At 41.0% G+C, this 23531-nt stretch overlaps 1 protein-coding gene across 5 annotated transcripts in view; it reads left to right on the top strand.

Moving 5' to 3' along the window:
* septin12 (septin 12) overlaps nt 1-23531 on the top strand; it is a 225460-nt gene that overhangs the window by 99248 nt on the left and 102681 nt on the right. The window contains exon 1 of one of the 5 annotated variants that reach the window (XM_067232403.1): nt 740-932. The exons of the other annotated variants lie outside the window; for them this stretch is intronic. Within the exon in view, the coding sequence (XP_067088504.1) occupies nt 923-932 (10 nt within the window). The 5' untranslated portion in view covers nt 740-922. Of the gene's footprint in view, nt 1-739; nt 933-23531 lie in introns of those variants that run through there. 5 annotated transcript variants of the gene reach the window in all.

Raw genomic sequence — 23531 nt, 5'->3', positions numbered from 1 at the left:
CCATTTTCATCATTTTGGCTCTGTATACCACCACAATGGATTTGAAATGAAACAATCAAGATGTGCTTTAAGTGCATACTTTCAGCTTTAATTTCAGGGTATTTACATCCAAATCAGGTGAACGGTGTAGGAATTACAACACATTTTATATGTGCCCCCCCCCCCTTTTTAAGGGACCAAAAATAATTGGACAAACTAACATAATCATAAATCTAATTGTCACTTTTAATACTTGGTTGCAAATCCTTTGCAGTCAATGACAGCCTGAAGTCTGGAACCCATAGACATCACCAGACGCTGGGTTTCGTCCCTGGTGATGCTCTGCCAGGCCTCTACTGCAACTGTCTTCAGTTATACCACCACAAATCTGTATACAAATCCATTGTGGTGGTATACAGAGCCAAAATGATGAAAATTGTGTCAATGTCCAAATACTTATGGACCTAACTGTAGGTCAATTACTTGCGTTCGAATGCAGTCAGTGGGATATCCCTCCATCTTGAGTTAGGAGCACTGACGGCACATCCACTCGTGTGTAAATGAGTCTTGGGAGGGGTGGAGATAAAGAGGGATGGGGGGAGGAGGAGTTGAAGCCTTCTCTTGGGATTAGTGGAAGCTCCTTGGTCAATCTGCATCTAAATGGCCTGTGAGCTGCTTTTAGCTGTTGCACAGGGAGGGAGAAAGACAGAGTTAGAGAGAGAGAGGCAGTCAGAGAAAGAGATGGAAAGCAACTGAGTGCAAGAGGAGGAGAAGAGGGGAAGGACAGATACATCAGCTCCACCACCTTTCTGGCACTTAGGAAAACAGACGAGAGGATGAACTGTTAAGAGAGAAAGAATAACTTTTCTATTGCCTTTGGGACAGGCCTGCTATAAGGCCAACTGTGTAACTGTGAACCAGTATGTTGAGAAAGGTTTTGTGAATGAAAGAAGGTAAGAATGTTGCTTTTTTCATACCCACCCCTGTTTCTTTATGAGCAGCATTCAATCCACTTCTCAAACAATGAAGGCTGACAGGATTGTTCCAATACATGTAACTGCACAACACTGCAGCAGCAGTGTTGAGCAGTTACACATGAGCTGCAACTCTAAAGAATGAATAGCTAAGAAAGGCAAAAGTCTATATAATTAAACTAAGATTGTAGCTTCCAGTGCCTCCTATTGGACAAAACAAGCAGCAGTTTTGGATTTTGTAAAACTGTCTGAATCTCAAGATGTGTGAAACATTGTGGGCTATCTTTTCCTTTTCATGCTGAGTACCATTTTAGCAAAAGATTGTTTAGACTTGAGTAAAACATTGACCGTTTCAAGTGAAAACAAAACATAACCAACAAAACCAGTTTGTAACAGTGTTGTGCCAATGCATACTGGCAGGTCATATATCCATTCAATTTAATTTCTATAAAATAAAGCTGTCAACTGTCACAGTTGTCACTGCAGAAATGTTACAAAATGAAAAGTACAATGTCAAGAGACCAGTTCAATCCACTTCCTCTTTTCACCACAGTATTTCTGCAGAAGCAGAACACAGGTCAGAAACTCTTTTCCTGTATGTGTCAGAAGAGTTTCATGTTGATGCAACCGACATAGCAATCCTTGATTCTATGTCGCAATAGCAATTGTTATACTTATCAAATGATTTGGCTATTGACCTCCCACCCCCCTCACACACACCCACAAACACACACAGTAAAACCATCCATATTTAGTGAGGTCATTCATACCTCCATACAGATCACATGTAATGACTTCCCTTCAATTGGGGAATGACTGGAGTTTAAGGTGGGTTATTTGTTCAACTGAACCAAAATTCTCCCAAATTAATGTATGAAGATTTTGTACTTTTTCGCAACACTTGGCGCTTGTGTATTTGAAATCCTTGGCAGATTTATTATCCAAAAATAAATATGTATCTGAAATGTACCTGGTAAATGCGGTGTGCATGGCTGTCACTGAAGTATTGCAGCGCGAGTAGGAAGTACAGTTCTTATTTTTTTTTATAGAATAACCTAGCTTAGACATGCTTTTCTGAACAAATTGTTTTCTCTGACAGTTCTGCATGTTTCCCTGTATTGGTAAATTAATCAATTAAACTTGGTTCTTGTTTTAGTTCTAGTAATTGCTTTCTTTGTAACTATTAACTGAATATACAGTATATCATTAATTGGGTGTGCTCAAGCCTTCGGCGAAAGCACAACCTTTGTTCTCTCACATATATATTTATTGTGAGAATGCTGTTCAGCATTCTCACTATTGTTTTTCCAACTTCTTAGTTCTTCCGCCGTTATTTGTCCTTTAACTAGTCCTGCATACTTTCACCGATTCCTACAATTTTGGTATCAAAACGTTCAGCTCCTTCAGGAGATGTGTGCTATGTCTTTTGGTATTTCTCACTTTTATACTAGAGACTACTATAGATATTAAGGTTTTTGTGCAAATTATTCTCCCATTAAAAGTAATGGTAAATCCTTTCAAATCATTAAAAAGCTTCCTCCTCTTTCAAACGTAACTACTTCAGCATACTTTCAGCTAGAGACACCATTCAACCTTTAAAATGTTTACAAGACATTCAGCTATTCCCAAATGATTCAGCTTTTTCAAATATTCAGCCAATTTTGAATTATGACAGTTTCAAATACATTTAAATGTTTGCTCCTTCTTGATTTTTATGAAGTGGCACACCGCTGCCTGCTCTTTTTCTGATATTCAACTAAATTGTCAAACAAATTCCTCTAACGTTCATATAGTTGAACTTACAGAAACAAGTTATACCTTAAACTGTAGGAAAAATTGTCCTCTTTCAGCCAATGTAACTACTAAAGAGCTCACATCTACAGATTTTCAGCTATGAGCCTTGAAGCGAGAGCAGGCTTTCAAATTTTCTCACTAACTTCAATGGAGAGGTGGGTAAAATCCGTCAGAGGAAGGAAGACGATTTCTAAACTTCCAGTAGAGACGTATTTTTGCACAGACATATAAAGGACATCTCTAGTTTCGGCAGAGTCTTGGGTCTTGAAGGATTCAAAATCTTTGTGTCTATTCCAATATGTAATGATGGTATTCTATGACACAAATCTGTGTTCTAGAAAGAGTGGTCTGGAGTCGCAGAGGTCCGATAATATCAGCTTTAATGCAGCAGTTGGAAATCAACAAGTACAGAGCTCTGGGGCTGTCTACGTTTCCCTACCCGCAACAGAGTTTGGGCTGGTTCACGAAGTCCAACTGGCTATCTTTCCCTCCCCAGCATATAATATACAGTGCAATTAAAACAGAAAGATGAAAAGAGGGTTGAGCTTGTTCTCTCGTGCATCAGGGAGTTGTTCTTGCCTCCGCGTCCCACCTGCTCGGGTGCCATCTCCACCCAGATTCAAGGTTGTTTCTGAAAATGAAAAGATAGAGACACAAAGAACAGCCTGCTTCCCACACTCAGTGTGAGACCCAATGTTTAAGCCTGAGCACACTTCTAAGTTTCATAACTTTAATAAGCACAATGCATAACTTTAATAAGCACAATACATAACTTTAATAAGCACAATACATAACTTTAAGACATGCCTCCTTCATAAATCCTGTTGTTATATTCACTCGTGCACAGTGCCCGTGATGCATTCAGTGATTAAAATGCCACACATATTAATAACTGGGATCATAGTTAGTGCCGTGCCTGATATGCAGCTGGTGATTACAGTTCTAGAATATGTGTTGTAATGTATTATACATTCTTTAGTCTTGGAAAATATCCTCATTTTATTGATTGGACGTGTAGTTTTGCGTCTAGGTCAACTTGTTTGAGGTGTGGATGCTAGGTAAATGTTCGTTTTTCTCTCTGCCTAGCTCGTTAGCTATCACAGCTGCGCCATCACCGTGGCAACCAAACAGACACGCACCATGAACGTTTTTGAAACTGCCAAAGGAGTTGTATTTCTGACCGCACAGACACATAAAGGATATCTATGGTTTCGGCAGAGTCTTTGAATGAAATATACGTAATTATGTGGGCAATTTAGAACAGCGGACAGATTCGATATTTGATCTTTTGTTAGTTATGGCCATTCTAGTGACGCTACTGTCATCATGGCTGCTAATAGAACGGCGAAACCAGGTCACATACAGTCTAATAACTATCATTCATTACCTAGCTACAAACAAATGCTTCGTAACTGAAGAGTATTTACTTTTTATTTGCGATATTGACAACAGAGGTTAAGGAACTTGTCTTTAATCAAAAGATGGTTTCCGTTTTCAATTTGAAGCAGTAGATCTAGCTTACGTAGGACATTTTCCATTGCATCCTCTCTAGCTTCACGCCTTCGGTGATTATTCAAGCCTACGGTGTTAATACAGTCTGTAAAAAATACCACTTTGACACACTTGCAAGAAATGATCCGCTGGTTAGATGTAGCATGATCTTATTATTTAAGTATAAAAATCTCACCAGGGACAACGACAACATTGGCAACCCTGCACTATGAATTATTATTTTGATGTCATCTTAAATTAAGTGTCTGAACAGGACTGGGTGTGCTGGCACACATGATTAGTTTCTCCTCCGTCTTGAACCTGAAACCTAGATTCTAGGTTAGAAATGTTGCCAGTCTGTTGCCAATGACCAACGGTTGCTACGTTTTTCCAGCAAGGTCAAGTCATTCCAGTGTTGTCCTTTTAACTTCAAATTCGTTCAACCCAGACTTCAGCAACTGGTTTTCTGCTAAATGTTCACATTTTCCTGCAGCTCATCTTTCTGATTTTTTGCCCTTATTGTTTTGCATTTTTCTTCTTTTCTTCTATTTTCTTCTGTTTTCTGCCTTCATCTTGTTCCAGGTCTTTTCAAAAATACCTTTCACAGCAGTACCTTCCAACTGCCAGTACTTTTGCATTTTTCTTCTCTCTTCTGTACTTTTCTGCCTTCATCTTGTGCAGGTCCTTTCTAACATACATTTCAGGACTTTTGAAACTCCAGCAAATAATTTTCTGCAAAATGTTCCAATTCTTCAGAATTATTTATCTTTTTGCATTTTTCTTCTATTTTCTGTAGTTTTATACCTCTGTCCAGCTCCAGCCCCTTTCAAAAATACCTTTCAGGCGCTTCAGTTTATAAGTTTCTACAACATGTTCACAATTTTCCGCTTTTTTAGCATGGTCACTGCTGTTTCGCAGGAACAGCCGTTTCTAGTTATAATTTATTTTTGCCCCCCTAAATCTTTGTCAATATTTGGCCTACATAGACAACCTAGGTGTCAAAAGTTTCGTCTTGGTAGCGATTGAGTTTCTTGTATTTTTATTTACGTTCCGTTGCATGGTTTAGGCTCAAGTTAAGTTTTTGTGGCGAAAAGTGAAGCTAACGGTGGCTAATTTGCTAGCCACAGTCACTGACTTTACTAACGTCACGAAAACACGCGTGACTACCTGTAGCAGAACATTCGTTTCGCATCTGTAAACTTGGGGGATAGATAGGCTTTACTGCAAGGCAGCTGCAGAAACGCCACAAGCAAAGAGGCCAGGGTTATAACTATTTACTCATTTTACTTTGGGATGTGAAACACAATTGTGAAATGTAATGTACAATATTAGCTGATATTATTAAGGAAGTAGGCCCACATTTACTTTCGGAAACGGTAGTCTACTAATTCACTGAAGCATTAGCATGACATTAGCCTCTGTTGCCCGGGCAACACATACTACAGTGGTCTATGATGCATCTGTTTTCAATAGTTAAAATAAACATTCCTCACAAATACATTTTCGTTGTAGGATTTATTATGACATTACATTACAAGTAAACGATTTGTTGGTGAAATTATCATTACCTGTGGTTGTGGTGTTGCTCACTGCAACGCTGTAGCCTACGCGAGACACACTACAAAAACATCTACACAGCTGTTTAGGAAGTCAAACGGCGACAGAACATGTTCAGCACTCCCCTTACTTAAATCAAAAGTCTATCTGACTACTCATCTGAACTTCATTGCCACAGCCTAAACTTTGTCAATCTGTTCATGAAAATAATTAATTTCAGCCTAAACCGTACAACGGAACGTTAAATCCAATTCAACCAACGCAATCGCTACCAAGACGAACACAGCAGTAGTCTACTGTACTGTACTGTAGTAGTACAATTTACCGGGGCAGCTTCTCCACACAGGGCTATATCGCACTTTGCGTTGTTACTGACAATGATCGCTACCAGTGAGCTTTTTATGAATGAGCGATTTTCCACTAAATAAATGTCAAGCTTATTTACGTTTTTGGGGGCATATTTTCAGTTAGCAGATGGTACCGTTTGAATCGCGATTCCATCTTCTACTGCTGGGTAATGTCTAGAATAATCTTCAAAGGGGGTTCTTTATTCATGAATGAATGCAATATGAGTAGGCTAAATGCCTGAAAATATCACGAGAAGGGAAAACTTAAAAGGACGTTTAAGTCATAGAGATTAGGTCAATTTTTACACCGGTCTGCCAAATTTATTCGTTTTGATTCAGCTATGAGGCTGCCTCTTGCAGGGGAAATGAGAAGACATCATATTTCATTCTACACTTCACTCGTATTTTGAGTTGTAAATGAGCAGCCAAAAAAAATATGCTTTTAAAGCTATGTAATCTTTATAAATAATAAGTATGCATTTTTATATAAAATATACAGAAATATCAGTTGTAAAAATGTCATTAAAAATAGACCCCTGTGCAACCGACGCAAGCAAGCACACCCTACAATTTCCCCAGAAATTGTACCCTCTCTAGTTGTTATTTTTGCCCCCCTAAGGATCTGTCAATATTTGGACTACATAGACAACGTCGTGTCAAAAGTTTAGTCTTGGTAGAGATTGAGTTGCTTGTATTTTTATTTACGTTCCGTTGCACGGTTTAGGCTGAACTTACGTTTTTGTGGCAAAAAGTGCCTTGTGTCAACAAAGGGTACTCTGTGCCAACGTCACAACATCAGCACACGTTAGCAACGACGCATGGATACAACGTGCATGTGCTGTTGCACAGCGAGTATCGTATTGTGCCGTGGTGTACTAGCAGCATCATACATGTACATTAAGCAAATCAAGACTTGCATGTACAGTAGTAAGTAATGTCACATTAAAGAATGTATTTAAACTCAAGCTTGTGTGGTGCATCGCTGGCTTCAGTGCCACAGCCTAAACTTTATGTCAAAAGAAACAATCCCCTCACTCAGTGAAGTTTGGCTAGCCACCGCAACTGAACTAGCTTGCTCGTAGCAAACTTCTTTTGAATTAGCCATTTCTCCCTAAATAGATCAAAAGCTTATTTACGTTTTTGGGGGCATACTTTCAGTTAGCAGATAGTACTGTTTGAATCGCGATTCCGTCTGAAATACTGCCAGTGACAACGTTGTTACAGTAGCTTGTTTCAAAGGGGGTTAATGAATTATGCAATATGAGTAGGCTAAATACTTGAAAAATGTCACTAGAAGAGAAAAACTTCAAGATCCTGTAAAGTGGAATTGAAAACGAGTTTAAAGTTCATCACACCACCTCAGCCTTGGCCAACACAGCATTTTACCCGTGCTTTGCAACTTTACAACTGGCTCTGGAACCAATCGTCACTCCTAATGCCTATACCTCACAGCCAATCAGGGGCAAAGTAGGAAGAGGTTCTCTACATTCATCTAACCTCTTAATTCTGCTCTCAAAGTGCACTAGATTGGTGCATTTAACTTTAAAATGTAAGAAATCTTCTTCCGGGGGAGCATGCCCCCGGACCCCCCTAGAGGGTCGGGGGTTCGGTGTGTCGTTCTCACCTTTTTTACCTCTGACCTGTATGCATGCTTGGCAGTAATACAGGAGTAAAAATGAACATCAGAGACAGCAGACAGTGAGCTCTCCAACTAGGCTACTTCTAGCACATAGCTACCATTTCACCAAAATACTATCATTCTACACCGAGTAATATAGTTAGCGGTTTGCAATAACTCATAGCAGAGATACCTCTGGAAAGGTTATCTAGTATAATTATAACAAGCATACAGAACCGAGTGATGAATTGCTGGCAGCGGTGGATGGTCCAGGTGCGACTGGAGGAGGAACGGCCGGGAGGGCGATGCTCGGTACTGCTCCACAGTGCAAGAGAAGCCGTGTGTCCGTGAACCCCATCCGTCTCTGGTCCATGTTAAAACTATCCGCCGTGAAATGGTCACTGCAGACGCGGCTGTTGGAGTTGATGCGAAGCTTTCCATCAGCGTGGCTCTTCACAAAATCAATCCACCTATTTTCATTTCCTCATCACTATGGAAATTAAATAGCGTTGCAGCGCAGCTGAAGTTCTTGCATCCAGGTAAGATGCAGTGCGGGTGGAGGGAGACATCCTGAAGCTAGCTAGCTAGCTGATGTAGGCTACAATAACAACACAGCAGGAGTCGTAACTGAAGTGGAGTTGGAGGACCTCTACCGTTTCACCGGGTGAGAGGAAGAGCCATGCAGTGATCTGATGTAGATCGGTCGAAGTGACATAGATCGGTAATTTTTTGGCACAAAACCTGAGCTGAAAACGGAAGATAAACTGTTCTACGGTCTAACTCCACATTTCAGTGCGACGTTTTCGCGCTTTGCACATGAACTCATTTCACACATATAATGTACTGAGAAGCAAATCGTGGAATTTACTTTACAGGATCTATAAGGGGACGGACCCGCAACCAACGCAAGCAAGCACACCCTACAATTTCCCCAGAAATTGTACCCTCTCTAGTTAAAGGTGACATGACATGAAAACTTCACTTTAGGAGGTTATTTAACATTAATATGAGTTCCCCTAGCCTGCCTTTGGTCCCCCAGTGGCTAGAATTTTCGATAGGTGTAAACCAAGCCCTGGGTGTTCTTCTCCGCCTTTGAGAAAATGAAGGCTCAATTGCTGTTTGAAAATTTCCTTGTGATGTCACAAGGAGGAAGGTTACCTCCCCTCTCTCTGCTTTGCCCACCCAGAGGATCTGGCCCGCCCATAAGAAACTGAGCTACGACCGTGCAAGTGTTTTTATCCTTGAGAGACATCATGGCTTGCAAACGAACGAAGCATTACATTTCCTCAGTTTGGATGTACAAAGGAAAAAAAAATCTTTTTACAGTTCCTTCATCCGAGCCTCTGAAGACCCAGTGTCTTAATTTTATTTTCTCTGGAAATGCGCCTACACAACTTCTGTTGTAGGCGCATCTGTTTTGTATGTCTGCGCCAAACACTTCAGCCACGACTGTTTCCTCAACTTGAGCTAATACAAAACTGGCCTTACTGAAATTAAATTCTGGATCAGTACTAACTCTCCTTCGTCCAGCTACTAACCTCGGACAAGTAAGTTAACTAACGCTATATCATTTTGTAGCTTTACTGTATATGGTTACCTAGCTTGCAACCCTTAGAATGTGGCTGTAACATTAGCTCTGCAGCTAACAGCTGAGTTACCGTCGCTAATGTAAAGGTAGCATCAAGTATGTGTGTGAATACACATGCTGTAACGTGAGTGTTGTACACTTCTTTGTTATTTGGATAACCATTCTGCTGTTGGTGTTATGGCGCGCGCGATATCCGCCTTTCCCCTCATTTAAATGACTGAGTGTGTACCTCTGCAAACCAGGGTTATCAGATGACAATAGGCAAATTCGAGGCATCTTACAGCAACGGGCTACAGCCGTTGCGATACATCCATTGTAAACATTAGCTCATGGTGCCGCCCCTCCGCTCCTCATTAGCATTTCAAGCTACAGACACAGATACAGTATTAGGGGACCACTAAGGCCTATATAAAAGCATCCAAAAACAGCATGTCATGGGATCTTTAACTGAATAGAATGATCGATATTGGCATAAAACAGAGAATAAGGTTCAGGCGGCATCAGGCTATTAATGCTAGGGACTCAGGAATCATGCGGGGTGGACAGGTCCATGACTGATCGTTTCTTCCCAGAATATTTACGGGTAGCCAATGGGACTGACATGAAAAACGGTAAACGGCAACTTGACAAACGGCCCCAACAAATACCCCTTGCCGGATTCCTTGGCTATTTAACTTGTCGACAACGTTGTGCTCCTTGAGAGCAGATTGCAAATTAGAACACACATGAGTGACAGTGGGCAGACAACTCAACCCAGCCATAAATCTCTCACGCAACCCAGTGAGGACATACTTCACAAAACATTGGTTAGGGTGTCCGCTCAGGGCTTCAAACATCCTTCAACGAGGTTGGAAGGATGTTTATTCATTTCATGGCCTTGCCCGCCGGTTGGAATCGACATGGGCAGGTCGACTTTGGATGTCTGTCCGAGCACTGACTGCAAACGTGAAGGAATTTACAATTAGGAAACGTGCATACCCCCTCATTAAAATACATACAAACATTAGTGGAACCTGTTGTAGACACCTGGCGTTTGAACGAGTGACGCTCCATGCCACTAGAACCAGGTTTCATATTGTGCAAAGGACCACCCACTGTGGAAGACACAGTGTGAGGGCAAAACCCACTCGAGTGGGAGAAGGAACCGCACACAGAACACGACAGAAGAAGGAGCCCAGTGAACGTGCGGCTAACCAGCTCCAGATCCAACACGGACCAGTCCAGACGTTGATTGAACTGCTGGACGTACAGGGCAGCAGGAAAAACTCTTGTGGTACTCGTAGAACAGGGGCCCCCCATAGGAAAGTGACAGGTCTGCGATGATGGCCAGATATGTGTCCAGTTCGACGCGCCACTCGGGGAAACCTTCGCAAATGGTTTCACAAAAAAAATGCCACCGCGAATTCGCCCATAGTCTAAAGTTTTGGTCAGCCTGGGATCGGTGTCCTGTAGAATCACGGCCACATTTCCACACAGTTCCAAGCGGTTCTCAAAAGATTCAGGCCCACACAGCAGAATTTTTACCAAATTAACGTCTTTACCTGCCAAAATGTGCTCACGGAGATTAGATGGGATAACAGCCGACGGAGGCAGAAAGGAGGCCCCGGAGACCATGGTTGGCACCGCGCTGGCCAAGGTGTACGAAGGCCGCACCTCCTGCGCAGCAAACTCAACCCATCGGCGCGGCAACGGGAGAGGCGACCAAGGACCTGTCTCCCTCGAGGTGCTCTTGCCTAGAGCCTTGCTCCTCTTGTTGGTTAGTGGTAACTGATTTAAATTGTTGTTGCTTGCTTTTCTACAGGTACACTTGCACTTATAGCGATTCATGTTGTTTAATTGTAACTTGTTTAACTACATGCTCTTGTGGTTCTTCCCTTTGGCACTTATTTTGGTTGTTCACAATATGTGCTTCATGTTTTGGCTACCCGCAATGTTTTTTGGCTACTCGAGCAACCGTGGAGTAACCCTGTTTGCTCTTCCCTGGAGCTTTGTGGGGGACGGGATACACCGGCTCCTTCTCTCACACATCCACAAAACGTAGGAACAGATCCTCGTGCGACAGCCTGACTGGAGGAGTAAGTCCAATCGTATAAAATCCGTCCAGAAGGCAAGGAATAGGCCATTTCCTCGATTGGCACAGGCTGCTTCAGCGCCAGGCGAGAGCTGCGGCAAGGTTTGAACCTATCGGCCGAAGGGATTTCCGCGCCATCATTACTTCCATCTCAATCCAATGAGTCCTCATTGGAAGCATGCCCTTCCACTTCGGAACCAGATCAATCGGACATAGCGAATGACACGAGAAACACTACATGCAGAGTGCAGTGATATCCTGGTTAAATACCCCACCCTGCTAAAGGTGTGCCCCGACTGCATGATATGACGAGATGCTAGTGACGCGCTAAGGTCTCGGAGTCTTCTGCAGGAACCAGCTCCGCCCGAATCATGTTCACATGTGGGTTCTTCTTTGCATGATAGAGCTTTAACTTACATTTGTGGATGGCATGGCAAACTGTGTTCACAGACAATAAGTTCTGCAGGTGTCTCTGAGCCCATGCAATGATTTACATTACAGAATCATGCCAGTTTTTTATGCTGGGAGCGCGAGTGCCTGAAGATCACAGGCATGCAGAATTTATTCCCCCTTGTTCCTTACACAGAGATTTCTCCAGATTCTCAGAATAATTGTATTATATTATGTATTGTAGAGGATGATATATTCAAAGTCTTGTTTTTTTTACGTTTCTAATTTTACGTTGAGGAACATTATTCTGAAATGGTTCCACAATATGTAGATCCAGTTTTTCGCAGATTGGTGAACCTCTGCTCATCTTTACTTCTGAGAGACTCTGCCTCTCTAAGATACTGTTTTTATACCCATTCACTTACTGTTATTAATACCCACTCACTTACTGTTATTAATACCCAATCACTTACTTTTACTGACCTGTTTGCAATTAACCTAGTTAGTTGCAAAATGTTCCTCCAGCTGTTACACTTACTTCTTTCATCCTTTTATTGCACCCGTCCCAACTTTGACAGGTGTTGCGGCTATCAAATTCCAAATCACCATATTTTTTCCTTAAATGTGTACATTTCCTAAGTTTGAACATTTGATATGATTTCAATGATCTATTGTGAATGACTTATGAGTTTATGAGATTTGCAAATCATTGCATTCTGTTATTTACATTTTACACAGCGTCCCAACTTTTTTGGAATTGGGGTTGTAAAAGTGTTGATGCCATAACCACTTTCTGAGGCCATGATGGTACCAAAAAGCACCTCCACAGCCAGATAACTGGTGTTACCCACTATTTACATAAAGTAATCTTGGAGTGTTTATCTTGAAATGGGACAAGTCAAGTTTCCTTGATGAATGTTAGTTGGCATGTTATGATCACGTGTCTCTTCTCTGTCTGTCCCACTTTCTGTCTCTCTGTCTGTTTCAGTCAACCCTTGCGGGATTAGTTCTGTCCCGATAGCTCCGGTGACCAGTATTTATAGCTGATCAAATCATAGAGACTAACAGCTCCTGCTGTGTCAAAGTATGTGTGTGTGTGTGTCAGTTTTTGTACACTTTCATGAACAAGTACTAATTTTATAGGTAATTCTTCCTCAACTACATAATGTGACTCTTGACACGCAGTTTTGAACAGTTAATAGAAGTCCGGCATTATTAGTGTTTATTCACTGGCTGTCTACTGTATGTGTGTCTAATTACAAACACATATGCAAGAGTTATATGTTCCATATGTTAAACACATACAGTACATTATCACACTGTTTCATGTTCATAGGCACAAAAACTAAATCTTTTGATGCGTCGCTGTCTTCACTGCCACAGCCTAAACTTTGTCAAAAGAAACATTTTTCATTTCCGGCGCATTCAAACAATCCCCTCAGTGAAGTTTGGTTAGCAACACAGCTAGGCTAGCTTGCTCATAGCACAATTTACCGGGGTCAGCTTCTCCATGCAGGGCTCTAGACCAAATGGTTGCATTTGGCATTGTTACTGACAATGATCGCTTCCAGCAAACTTCTTTTGAATTAGCCAATTCCCCCTAAATAACTGTGAAGCTTGATCCAACTTTTCAACTATTCCACCTTGCAGGGGAAATGCGAAGGCAACCATTTCATTCTACACTTCACTTTTTCTACTTTGAATTGTAAATGAGCAGCAACAAATGTATGCTTTTAAATCGATGCAATCTTTATAAATAATAAGTAGCCATTTTTATATAAAATATACAGAAATATCAGTTGTAACATTTACGTTGGTTGCAGACACATCTGCAACCGACGCAAGCAAGCACACTACAATTTCCCCAGAAATTGTACCCTCTCTAGTTTTACTTGATCTACAATGGGAGTAAATTGTATATGCCATCTATAAATTATGCCAATTATCTTGCTTTAGCCTATTTAGCCAGAAAAAAAACTTTTGAATTTGGGCCACAAATGAGTTATGCTAAATGTGATATATTTCAGTGAGGAAAGACTATTTGACCCCCTGCTGATTTTGTACATTTGCCCACTGACAAAAAAATGATCAGTCTAGAATTTTTATGTTAGTTTTTTTGAACAGTGAGAGACAGAATAACAACATAACTATCCAGAAAAATGCATGTCAATTTGTAGAAATTGATTTGCATTTTAATAAGTAAAATTAGTATTTGACCCCTCTGCAAAACATGACTAAGTACTTGGTGGCAAAACCCTTGTTGGCAATCACAGAGGTCAGACGTTTCTTGTAGTTCGCCACCAGGTTTGCACACATCTCAGGAGGTATTTGGGGATTTTGTCCCACTCCTCTTTGCAGATCTTCTCCAAGTCAGTAAAGTTTCGAGGCGACGTTTGGCAACTCGAACCTTAATTTCCCTCCACAGATTATCTATGGGATTAAGATCTGGAGACTGGCTAGGCCACTCCAGGACCTTAATATGCTTCTTCTTGAGCCACTCCTTTGTTTCCTTGGCCGTGTGTTTTGTGTCATTGTCATGCTGGAATACCCATCCACGACCCATTTTCAATGCCCTGGCTGAGGGAAGAAGGTTCTCACCCCAGATTTGACGGTACATGGCCCAGTCCATCGTCCCTTTGATGCGGTGAAGTTGTCCTGTCCCCTTAGTAAAAAAACACCCCAAAGCATAATGTTTCCACCTCCGTGTTTGACGGTGGGGATGGTGTTCTTGGGGTCATAGGCAGCATTCCTCCTCCTCCAAACACGGCGAGTTGAGTTGATGCCAAGTAGCTCGATTTTGGTCTCATCTGACCAAAACACTTTCACCCAGTTCTCCTTGGGAATCATTCAGATGTTCGTTGGCAAACTTCAGACGGGCCTGTACACATGCTTTATTGAGCAGGGGGTACTTGCGGGTGCTGCAGGATTTCAGTCCTTCATGGCGTAGTATTACCAATTATTTTCTTGGTGACCATGGTCCCAGCTGCCTTGAGATCATTGACAAGATCCTCCTGTGTAGTTCTGGGCTGATCCCTCACCCTTCTCATGATCATTGCAACTCCACAAGGTGAGATCTTGCATGGAGCGCCAGACCGAGGGAGATTGACAGTTCTTTTGTGTTTCTTCCATTTGCGAATAATCGCACCAACTGTTGTCACCTTCTCACCAAGCTGGTTGGTGATGTTCTTTTAGCCCATTCCAGCCTTGTGTAGGTCTACAATCTTGTCCCTGACATCCTTGGACAGCTTTTTGGTCTTGGCCATGGTGGAGAATTTGGAATCTGATTGATTGATTGCTTCTGTGGACAGGTGTCTTTTATACAGGTAACGAGCTGTGCTGTGCTCTTAATCTCAGCTCCATACCTGTATAAAAGACACCTGGGAGGCAGAGATCTTTCTGATTGAGAGGGGATCAAATACTTATTTCAATCATTAAAATCTAAATTAATTTATAACAATTTTGACATGCGTTTTTCTGTGTTGTTTTTCAGTTATTCTGTCTCTCACTGTTCAAATAAACCTACCATAAACATTCTAGACTTATAATTTCTTTGTCATTGGGCAAACGTACAAAATCACCAGGGGATACAAAAAAAATTCCCTCACTGTATTTGTCCTATACTATCGGTGCACAATTGTTGCGCTTTTGAAGGACATCGCCAATGGGAGATTAATATATGGGCGTTTCAACCACCACGTAAGGTATAATATGGGAGTTGAAGGGGTGTGGACAACTATCTTGTTCATGTGCGCACAATCACAAGTTGGAAGTGGAATCTATTAAGACAAACGTGTGATATTGGTCGCGTATGCTTTGTTCATGAATCAGAGATGGAGTTTTCCAGTTTGAATTTACGCCTTGTTTGATACATTGGACACCAGGGGCCCGTTCTCCGTACGTCGCTAACTCAGTTAGCTGGATTTGATTGTTGACGATTTGTCATTATCTTGGATTGTTCGGTTCTTCGAAGCTCATCCTGGACTTGCTGTCATAGCAACAGGTCCGTAGGCTTAAACCTGCTCGGGAGCAGGTTTATTTTATGTAAACACGATTATATTGAGTCTTTACAAGCAGAGGTGATACAGGAAGTCTGTCACAGGCATGTCTTGTCCCTTTTTACTACAGGAACCTGTTGCAGAAGGTGCAAGAATAATTAGCAGAATTTAACATGAAACAGAATTAATTGCTCATTGCGTGATAGATAGGCTCCTAAAGCACAGCGCGATATGCTAGCCTATACTTTTTGAGAGGGTGTCATTTACATAATACATTTTTGAAACCACATCATATGACATTAAAGATGATAAATGAAAATATGAAGAAAAAAAACATAGGCCATTACCGTAATAAGCGATAAAACGTGTGGTCACTCCTCTACATTTAATTTAGTCTGCTACTTTTTGCCAGCCCTCTTTCTTGGATTTTGCAGACTTTGAGGTGTTCCCTGGCGTTCTGATAAAATCTTCAAATTTGGAGTAACCTTCAAGCAAGCTGTTGGCTCTGTTGTGGAAAAAACAGGGCGCTCATTTTGGCCATGGTGAGCAGCCATAGACTTATGTGAGCAGCCAATAGCAGTGTTGCTGATCAAGGTTTCTAGCTATCGATACATACCCCATTTTAGACCAACGCATAACTCAATCCAGCTATACTAATTATAAACAACATGGGTGTTCGAAGAGCCGAATTAGCCAGATCATGATTAGCAAGATGAAGTCGTCTTTGATGTGTCATTTGATCTCGGATGTAATAAGACCTGCGATCTTCATGCTGCTGGCCTGGCTCTGTCCCTGGCAGGGGCAGAAGAGGCCACAACACCACCTCCAGTAGATGTCATGTTTGCAGCTACTACCAGGGGTGGATTAATAGAGTTTTGCCCCCGGAGTGCTGCATCCATTGTGGCATACCACTGCCAGGTGGCAGCAGTGACCCCTCCTGCTTCCACCCCTTTCACTAATGGTGGGTCTCTCAGCTCCTTAATGAAGGTCTACTACAGCATCACAATTGCTTGTATTGCAATTATACCTTACTGGTTTAAAGTATATTTTTGTATTTCATCGTCAGTTGCTGCCAAGTGCATTTGGTGCCTGTTGGGTTGCACCCAAATAAATAAAAAAAATGTGTGTGCACACACACATATTAAAGAATATATTGTGCTTATTAAAGTTATGCATTGTGCTTATTAAAGTTCTGTCTTATGAACTTAGAAGTGTGCTCAGGCTTAAACATTGGGTCTCACACTGGGTGTGGGAAGCAGGCTATTCTTTGTGTCTCTATCTCTTCATTTTCAGAAACAACCTTGAAACCGGGTGGAGATGGCACCCGAGCAGGTGGGACGCGTAGGCAAGAACAACTCCCTGATGCACGAGAGAACAAGCTCAACCCTCTTTTCATCTTTCTGTTTTAACAGAAAGATGAAACAGAGTCAGTTGGACTTCGTGAACCAGCCCAAACTCTGTTGCGGGTAGGGAAACGTAGACAACCCCAGAGCTCTGTACTTGTTGATTTCTAACTGCTGCATTAAAGCTGATATTATCGGACCTCTGCGACTCAAGACCACTCTTTCTAGAACACAGACTTGTCATTGAATACCATCATTACATATTGGAATAGACACAAAGGATTAAAGTCCTTCAATATACAGTGGCAAGAAAAAGTATGTGAACCCCTTGGAATTAACTGGTTTTCTGCAGTAATTTTCCATAAAATGTGATCTAATCCTCATCCTAAATCACTACAATAGCAGGGCTCTACAGTGCGAGTGTTTCACTCGCATTTGCGCCTAAAAACACGTATGTGCGAAGTATTCAAGTATACCATCGATTTCACATGGAAAGCAAGTGACAAGTCACGACTGCACGATGTGAACATGGCATGATGACGCGCGAGCGACGATTTGCAACCAATGGGCCAGAGCCATATAAAAAGAGAGTATGACACTCTGATTTCACCGACACGTGATCACTTGCTAGCTCTAATTAGATGTACTAACTATGCTAATAACAGAAGACTTTGTATGCCAACGAACAGCAATAACTAGAACTAATTTGACAGACTATAAACCAACGACCTTCTGGTTTAGAAAATATTATAAATAATGCATTAATTTGATCAATTTACCAGCTAACTTGCTTCGGAACACTGAACATGGATGGGGTTGAACGTTGGAAAATACAATGTTTGGGACTATAGGTCGCAAATGACACGCTTTACTGCCGCCTTCTTCGATTACAATGGATGTCTATGGAAGTGTCGCAACTCTCTTTTTATATGGCTCTGGGTCTACCTAGCTTTGACTACCAAGCCTTTTAATCCGTGGCGTGCTTACATAGTCTATAATGTCCCAGTGTTGTAAGAAAATATTATAAACTATATTCATGTTTCATAAAGTATTTGTTCTAGTTCTATCAGAGTGAAAGTCTCTAGTTGTCTAACAGCATTAACTGTTAAGTCAGTGGCGCTGTTAGACAAAACTGTACTGGGGCACAGGCCCCTATTCATATCCCTTCTTCCAAGCGTGTTGCGCACAATGCACTACTAGGCTATAGAAACTCCCCTTGCTTAACCCACTATGTAACAGTTCGGGGACACAAGTTTGATATCAGCTTTGGCAGGGACACCTATAGTTAATGCAAGCTACAATTGTTTTTAGCTTCATGTAATATTGTTTTTATGTTTAGTAAAAATAAGATGATCGGTAGGCCTATCATTTAGAAACTTTCTTTAGTTTTGTAATGTTTTCTTAGCCTACCTCAATTCTGACTTGTGTGCTGAGTCCGACACCTGGACTTCTGTGTGCGTGCTGCAGTGGCTATTTGGCAAGCTCAGAAGAGCGCGCTGACATGCATCGGTTTGTGTTTTCGGTTAAACTGCTTTGATTTTACAAGCGTTGATTGAGATATTGCGTAAATTTTCTTTTAACTCAACCTTTCAAGATTTACTGGGGCGCAGCAGATTTATACTGGGCACGTGCCCCTGTAAAAAGGGTCTAACGACGCCCCTGTGTTAAGTTATGTTTAATAAACAAATACAATTTAAAAAAAAACACTGCTCCTAAATTTCTTTGTGTGCTCCAAAGAAATTTCATTTAGGAGTACATGTACTCCTTGGTGAAAACATTAGCGTAGAGCCCTGAATAGGCAAACACAATGTGCTTAAGATGATAACATACCCAACAATTCAAATTTCTCGTGTCTTTATTGAAACGAAACATTCACAGTGCTGGAGGAAAACGTAAGTAAACCCATAGACAAATTACTTAAACGAAAGAGAATTGGAGGAGTTAGCCTGCACACCTGGGGCCACATGTATCAAACTCTGTGTAAATTAATCCTAAAAGTATGCATATGAAGAAAACGTGAAATCTCCATACACCATGTCTTCTCAGATTTATAAACACTGCGTACGCGAATGATATCACACTTTTTTCTCCATAGATTACACTTAACTTGTGATTGTTCCCACATGAACACGCTTATTGTCCACCCCGTCAGCTCCCATAGTTTACCTTACATGGTTGTTGAAACTCTCATATTTTGTCAGGTTTCTCAATAACCTTTTAAATTAACCCATTGTGAAAAATGTATGATTCTTAATATGAAATGGTTAATGCTGGGTACACACCACAAGATAATCGGTCTGATTTTGGGACGATTTCCCCCTTCCGACAATCTTAGGTAATGTCCCGACAATCCTAGGTTATATCCCGATCATCTACAGATTATTTATCAGATTTTCCCTTGGTGTGAGGTGTGTTACGAGTGACCGAACTTGCTCAGAAGAACGTCGGAGCCGCCCCCATCGCGAATTGTAAATATTCAACATGTGAGGGGAACCCCGAGGACAAACACCACACACTATAGGAGCAAAACGGTTAAATCTAGGATTTTTTTGTCCTCATGTCTGTGGTCTCTCACATTTTGAAAATATTAAAATATTAAAAAAAGATTTTAGTGTGTACCCAGTAGTGGTGGAACGGTACAGGCGTCACGGTTCGGTGCATGAAATAACACGGAGAATACACGGTATAAAAATAAATGAAACTCTCGTGCAAATTAATTAATGTAATGCGGAACTACTGTTCTGCAGATCTACTGATCTGATGAAGTGAAAAATAAATGGTTTGATCTGAAATCTGAGGGAAAAAAACATATTTCAAAACATCGAAGACAGATGGCTGTTACAAATAACCATGAGGACTGGTCTTGGTAGCCTAAAGCGTCCCAATAGGTACTCTTCACTCTGCAAATAAATCGGTATGGTCACGGAAGATGTGTTCCCTCCTCAGGGCACGATCTGCAAAATTTTGCAGCAGCAATACATATGCCCTTGTGTGGTGTAATCCTAGTGTGCGGAATAGGCCTACTTTGGGCCTATAAATACCTTGATAAGTCACTTATTATTGGATGGCAAGGTTCACAGTTAACATAATTGATATGAATTGAAGGCTCAAGACGCACTTGTTCCGGGAGTACAACGGTACTTAGGAATGATTTGCTGGACCTCATGTTAGTTTCCTCCAGGATCACAATGACTCTTATTGAGAGACTTGTTGCTCTTGTTGGTTAGTTGTAACTGATTAAAAATTATTGTACTCGCTGTGAAATATATTATTGTTGCTTGCTTTCTACAGGTAAACTCTTGCACTTTTGAGGTTCATGTTGTTTAGTTGTTTAATTGTAACGTGTTTAACTACATGCTCTTATGGTTCTTGCCTTTGGCACTTATTTGGTTTTTCACAATGGATGCTTCATGTTTTGGCTACCCGCAATGTTTGGGGCTATCTCGTTGTTATGATCAGTGACCTATGCACTTTTGTAAAGCTCTCTCTTGGAAGTCGCTTTGGATAAAAGCGTCTGCTAAATGAATAAATGTAAATGTAAATTGAAGGCAAAGCAAGTCTAGTTTATTTATATAGGCCTAGCAATTCATACACAATGGCAATTCAAAGTGCTTTACAAATGAGCAGTGTGTAAGTGTAGCGTGTATTTGTTAAAACAAACATATTATGTGTCAAATAATGACAATTATAAGTTGCAAAATTATAAAGGAGAGAAGTATTCAATTTTAAAATATAGCTGCAAGCAGCAATGAGGTGGCCAAACCGGTAAAATGAACAAAAAACATTATAGACATTCTCAGAACAGGGTTCTGAGTAAATGCAGCTTTTAATCCATCAAAGATTTGCTGAGATACGACCCAACTTCCTGTTTGCCGGCTTTGCTGCAGATTTTGATTGGCTGTACCGATCAAACCGTTTCGAAAATCTAGAATAATTTTGATAGTTTGTGTGAGGATTGCCATGACTATATACAGCTAGACTACAGGTAGCTAGCGACTGCGTTGTACCTAGGGATGAGTATTGATAAGATTTTAACAATTCGGATTCCATCAATTCCTGCTTATCAATTACCTTCCTTATCGATTCTCTTATTGATTCTTATTGGGCAAGGGGGGAAAAAAGAGCACAAACAGGTTAATTTACATAAATGTTCTTTTATATAATTTTCTATAATGATACACACCATATACAGTATGTATACATACACATTTACATGATGTCGTTGCTCTTCTTCTACACTTCTATTTGACCTTGGCTGAAAATGGAAGATTCTATAGCTAAGCTATGTCAGTTATAGCTACGCTAGCTTAGCTATAGAATCTTCCACTTTCTGCCAAGGTCAAATCATCTAATATGACAGTGTCGCTCAGTTTAGTTAATATTGGGTTAACACGACAATGCGAACGTTTGCTGATAACACGCCCTCCGATAATTAACGTGAAGTGATAAATAATGGGAGACGAATGTCGGAGCAAAAATGTATGCTTCAAACGACGGGACAGAAGATAACTTGATCGACTACACACAATAAAGGCAAATTGCTTCACACAGTGACAAGTGGTTGTGATCACTTTTGAGGAGTTTAGCTCACCTTTATGAAGCGCAAACGTTAGCTGCGCTGCTGCGTGCATCGAACACATACCATTCCAGTAACTTCATTCCATGCTGTGTGTTCAAATGCTTCTTCATATTTGTGGCATTACCTCCCTTCGACGAAATAGACTTTTTACATGCGTTACAAGTGGCGTTGTCATTTTTTACTGTGTGAAATACAACCAAACTTTAGAACACTTCTGCCTAGTTGCCATGTTCAGGGTTCTTGCAGGTTTCAGCAAGTCAAATTTAAGACCTTTTTAAGACATTTTAAGACCATAAAGATTGAAATTTAAGACATAATCAAAGAAATTCTGAAAAAAACATTTTATTTCAATGAATTCAGTCATTGAAAAAGCATAAATGTAATTTACACGTAAAACAATCACATTAGTAATTTTTGAATATTTTTTAGGCAAAGTTTGCAGCGAGCCTTGTACCTGGAGCTGGGTATACCGCTTGTAACCAACAGCGGAAATCGCTGTGATCTAGCCATGTCTCGTTGAAAGTACTTTCCCATTTTCCACACGTAGCCGAACTTTAACAAACTCTGAGAAAGCGCAGACGTATTTCGCGGGCAGGTGTTGCATTTATAACAGGATTTGTAGTTTTATCACCGTGTACATACCAACACCAATATCCCCCAGAAAGAACTACAACACACCGAACCAACGTTCTGAGGGCAGCGTTCTGCTGGTTTCGTTTGTAGAGCTCCGCTTTGTAGGCTGCGACTCAATACCTTTTTGCTACTTTGTCATAACTTTCTGTGGCCAGCGGTTCTGGAAATGAACGAGGGTAAAACCTTTTTTGGACCTGACTAAATGAAATTTAAGACCTCGGATGAAAATATGGCCGTTTTAAAGACATTTTAAGGCCTTAAATTTCAAGTTCCGAATTTTTGACTTTTTAAGACCCCGAGGGAACCCTGCATGTTTGCTGCAGTCTGAATGAACTATAAAAGTTTGCGCATGCGCAACGGCACAGAGAACCGTTAGCAGAATTGTTAGAATTTGGCTGATGATTCCAAGGAATCGGTTCACTGGGAACCAGTTTATAAACAAGAACCGGTTCTCGATACCCATCCCTAGTTGTACCTGGCTTCCTTTGCAGTGGCTTACAGTCTCGCTAAACAAAAAGCCAGTGACATGGCAGGCTCGTTGGCTTTGGCTGGATTTGAACTTCTTACGTTGCCCTATCCTGAGGGGGAGAGAAGGAGAGACCTATCCTCGTGAGCTATTCTCAGTGCTGGAAATTACTGTGTTCAGTTACTGTGTAAAAATATAAGCGGTTGTCAGATTTGGCCCAAGTTTAAACAGCTGTAATTCAGTCCTATTTTGACATGTCAATGTGATTGTGGTCTGAAGATAATCTGTGCCAAATTTGGTGAATATTGGAACATTTTGTTGGAGGAATAGGGAAAACACTTTTTATAAAACGTAAAATGGCGGCCGCATCAATTCATCTGGTATCACAAGTTAACATGTGTCAGACAAGGGATCGCCCCCTAGCGGTTAGATGACAAAACCTTTTGTGGTTCTCTTTGGAACCGGGTCCTGAGCACCTGTACCAAGTTTGATGTCAATTCAGCAAAAATTTCCTGAGATATGATCTCACTTCCTGTTTTGGCGAGTTCATCGCCAACTTTGATCAGCTTTACCGGAAAAACTTTTGAAAATCAAAAACCATGTGAAAACGTTTGTGAGGCTTGATCTGAAGATAATTGGTGCCAGATTTTTGCTTATTGCAGCGCCACCTAGAGGTGAAATGGCATGACCTATTGGACCTCTTTAG

Source organism: Osmerus mordax, chromosome 3 (genome assembly GCF_038355195.1).
Source record: "Osmerus mordax isolate fOsmMor3 chromosome 3, fOsmMor3.pri, whole genome shotgun sequence".
NCBI classification, from domain to species: domain Eukaryota; kingdom Metazoa; phylum Chordata; class Actinopteri; order Osmeriformes; family Osmeridae; genus Osmerus; species Osmerus mordax.
This window is presented reverse-complemented; position numbering and strand designations above follow the sequence as displayed.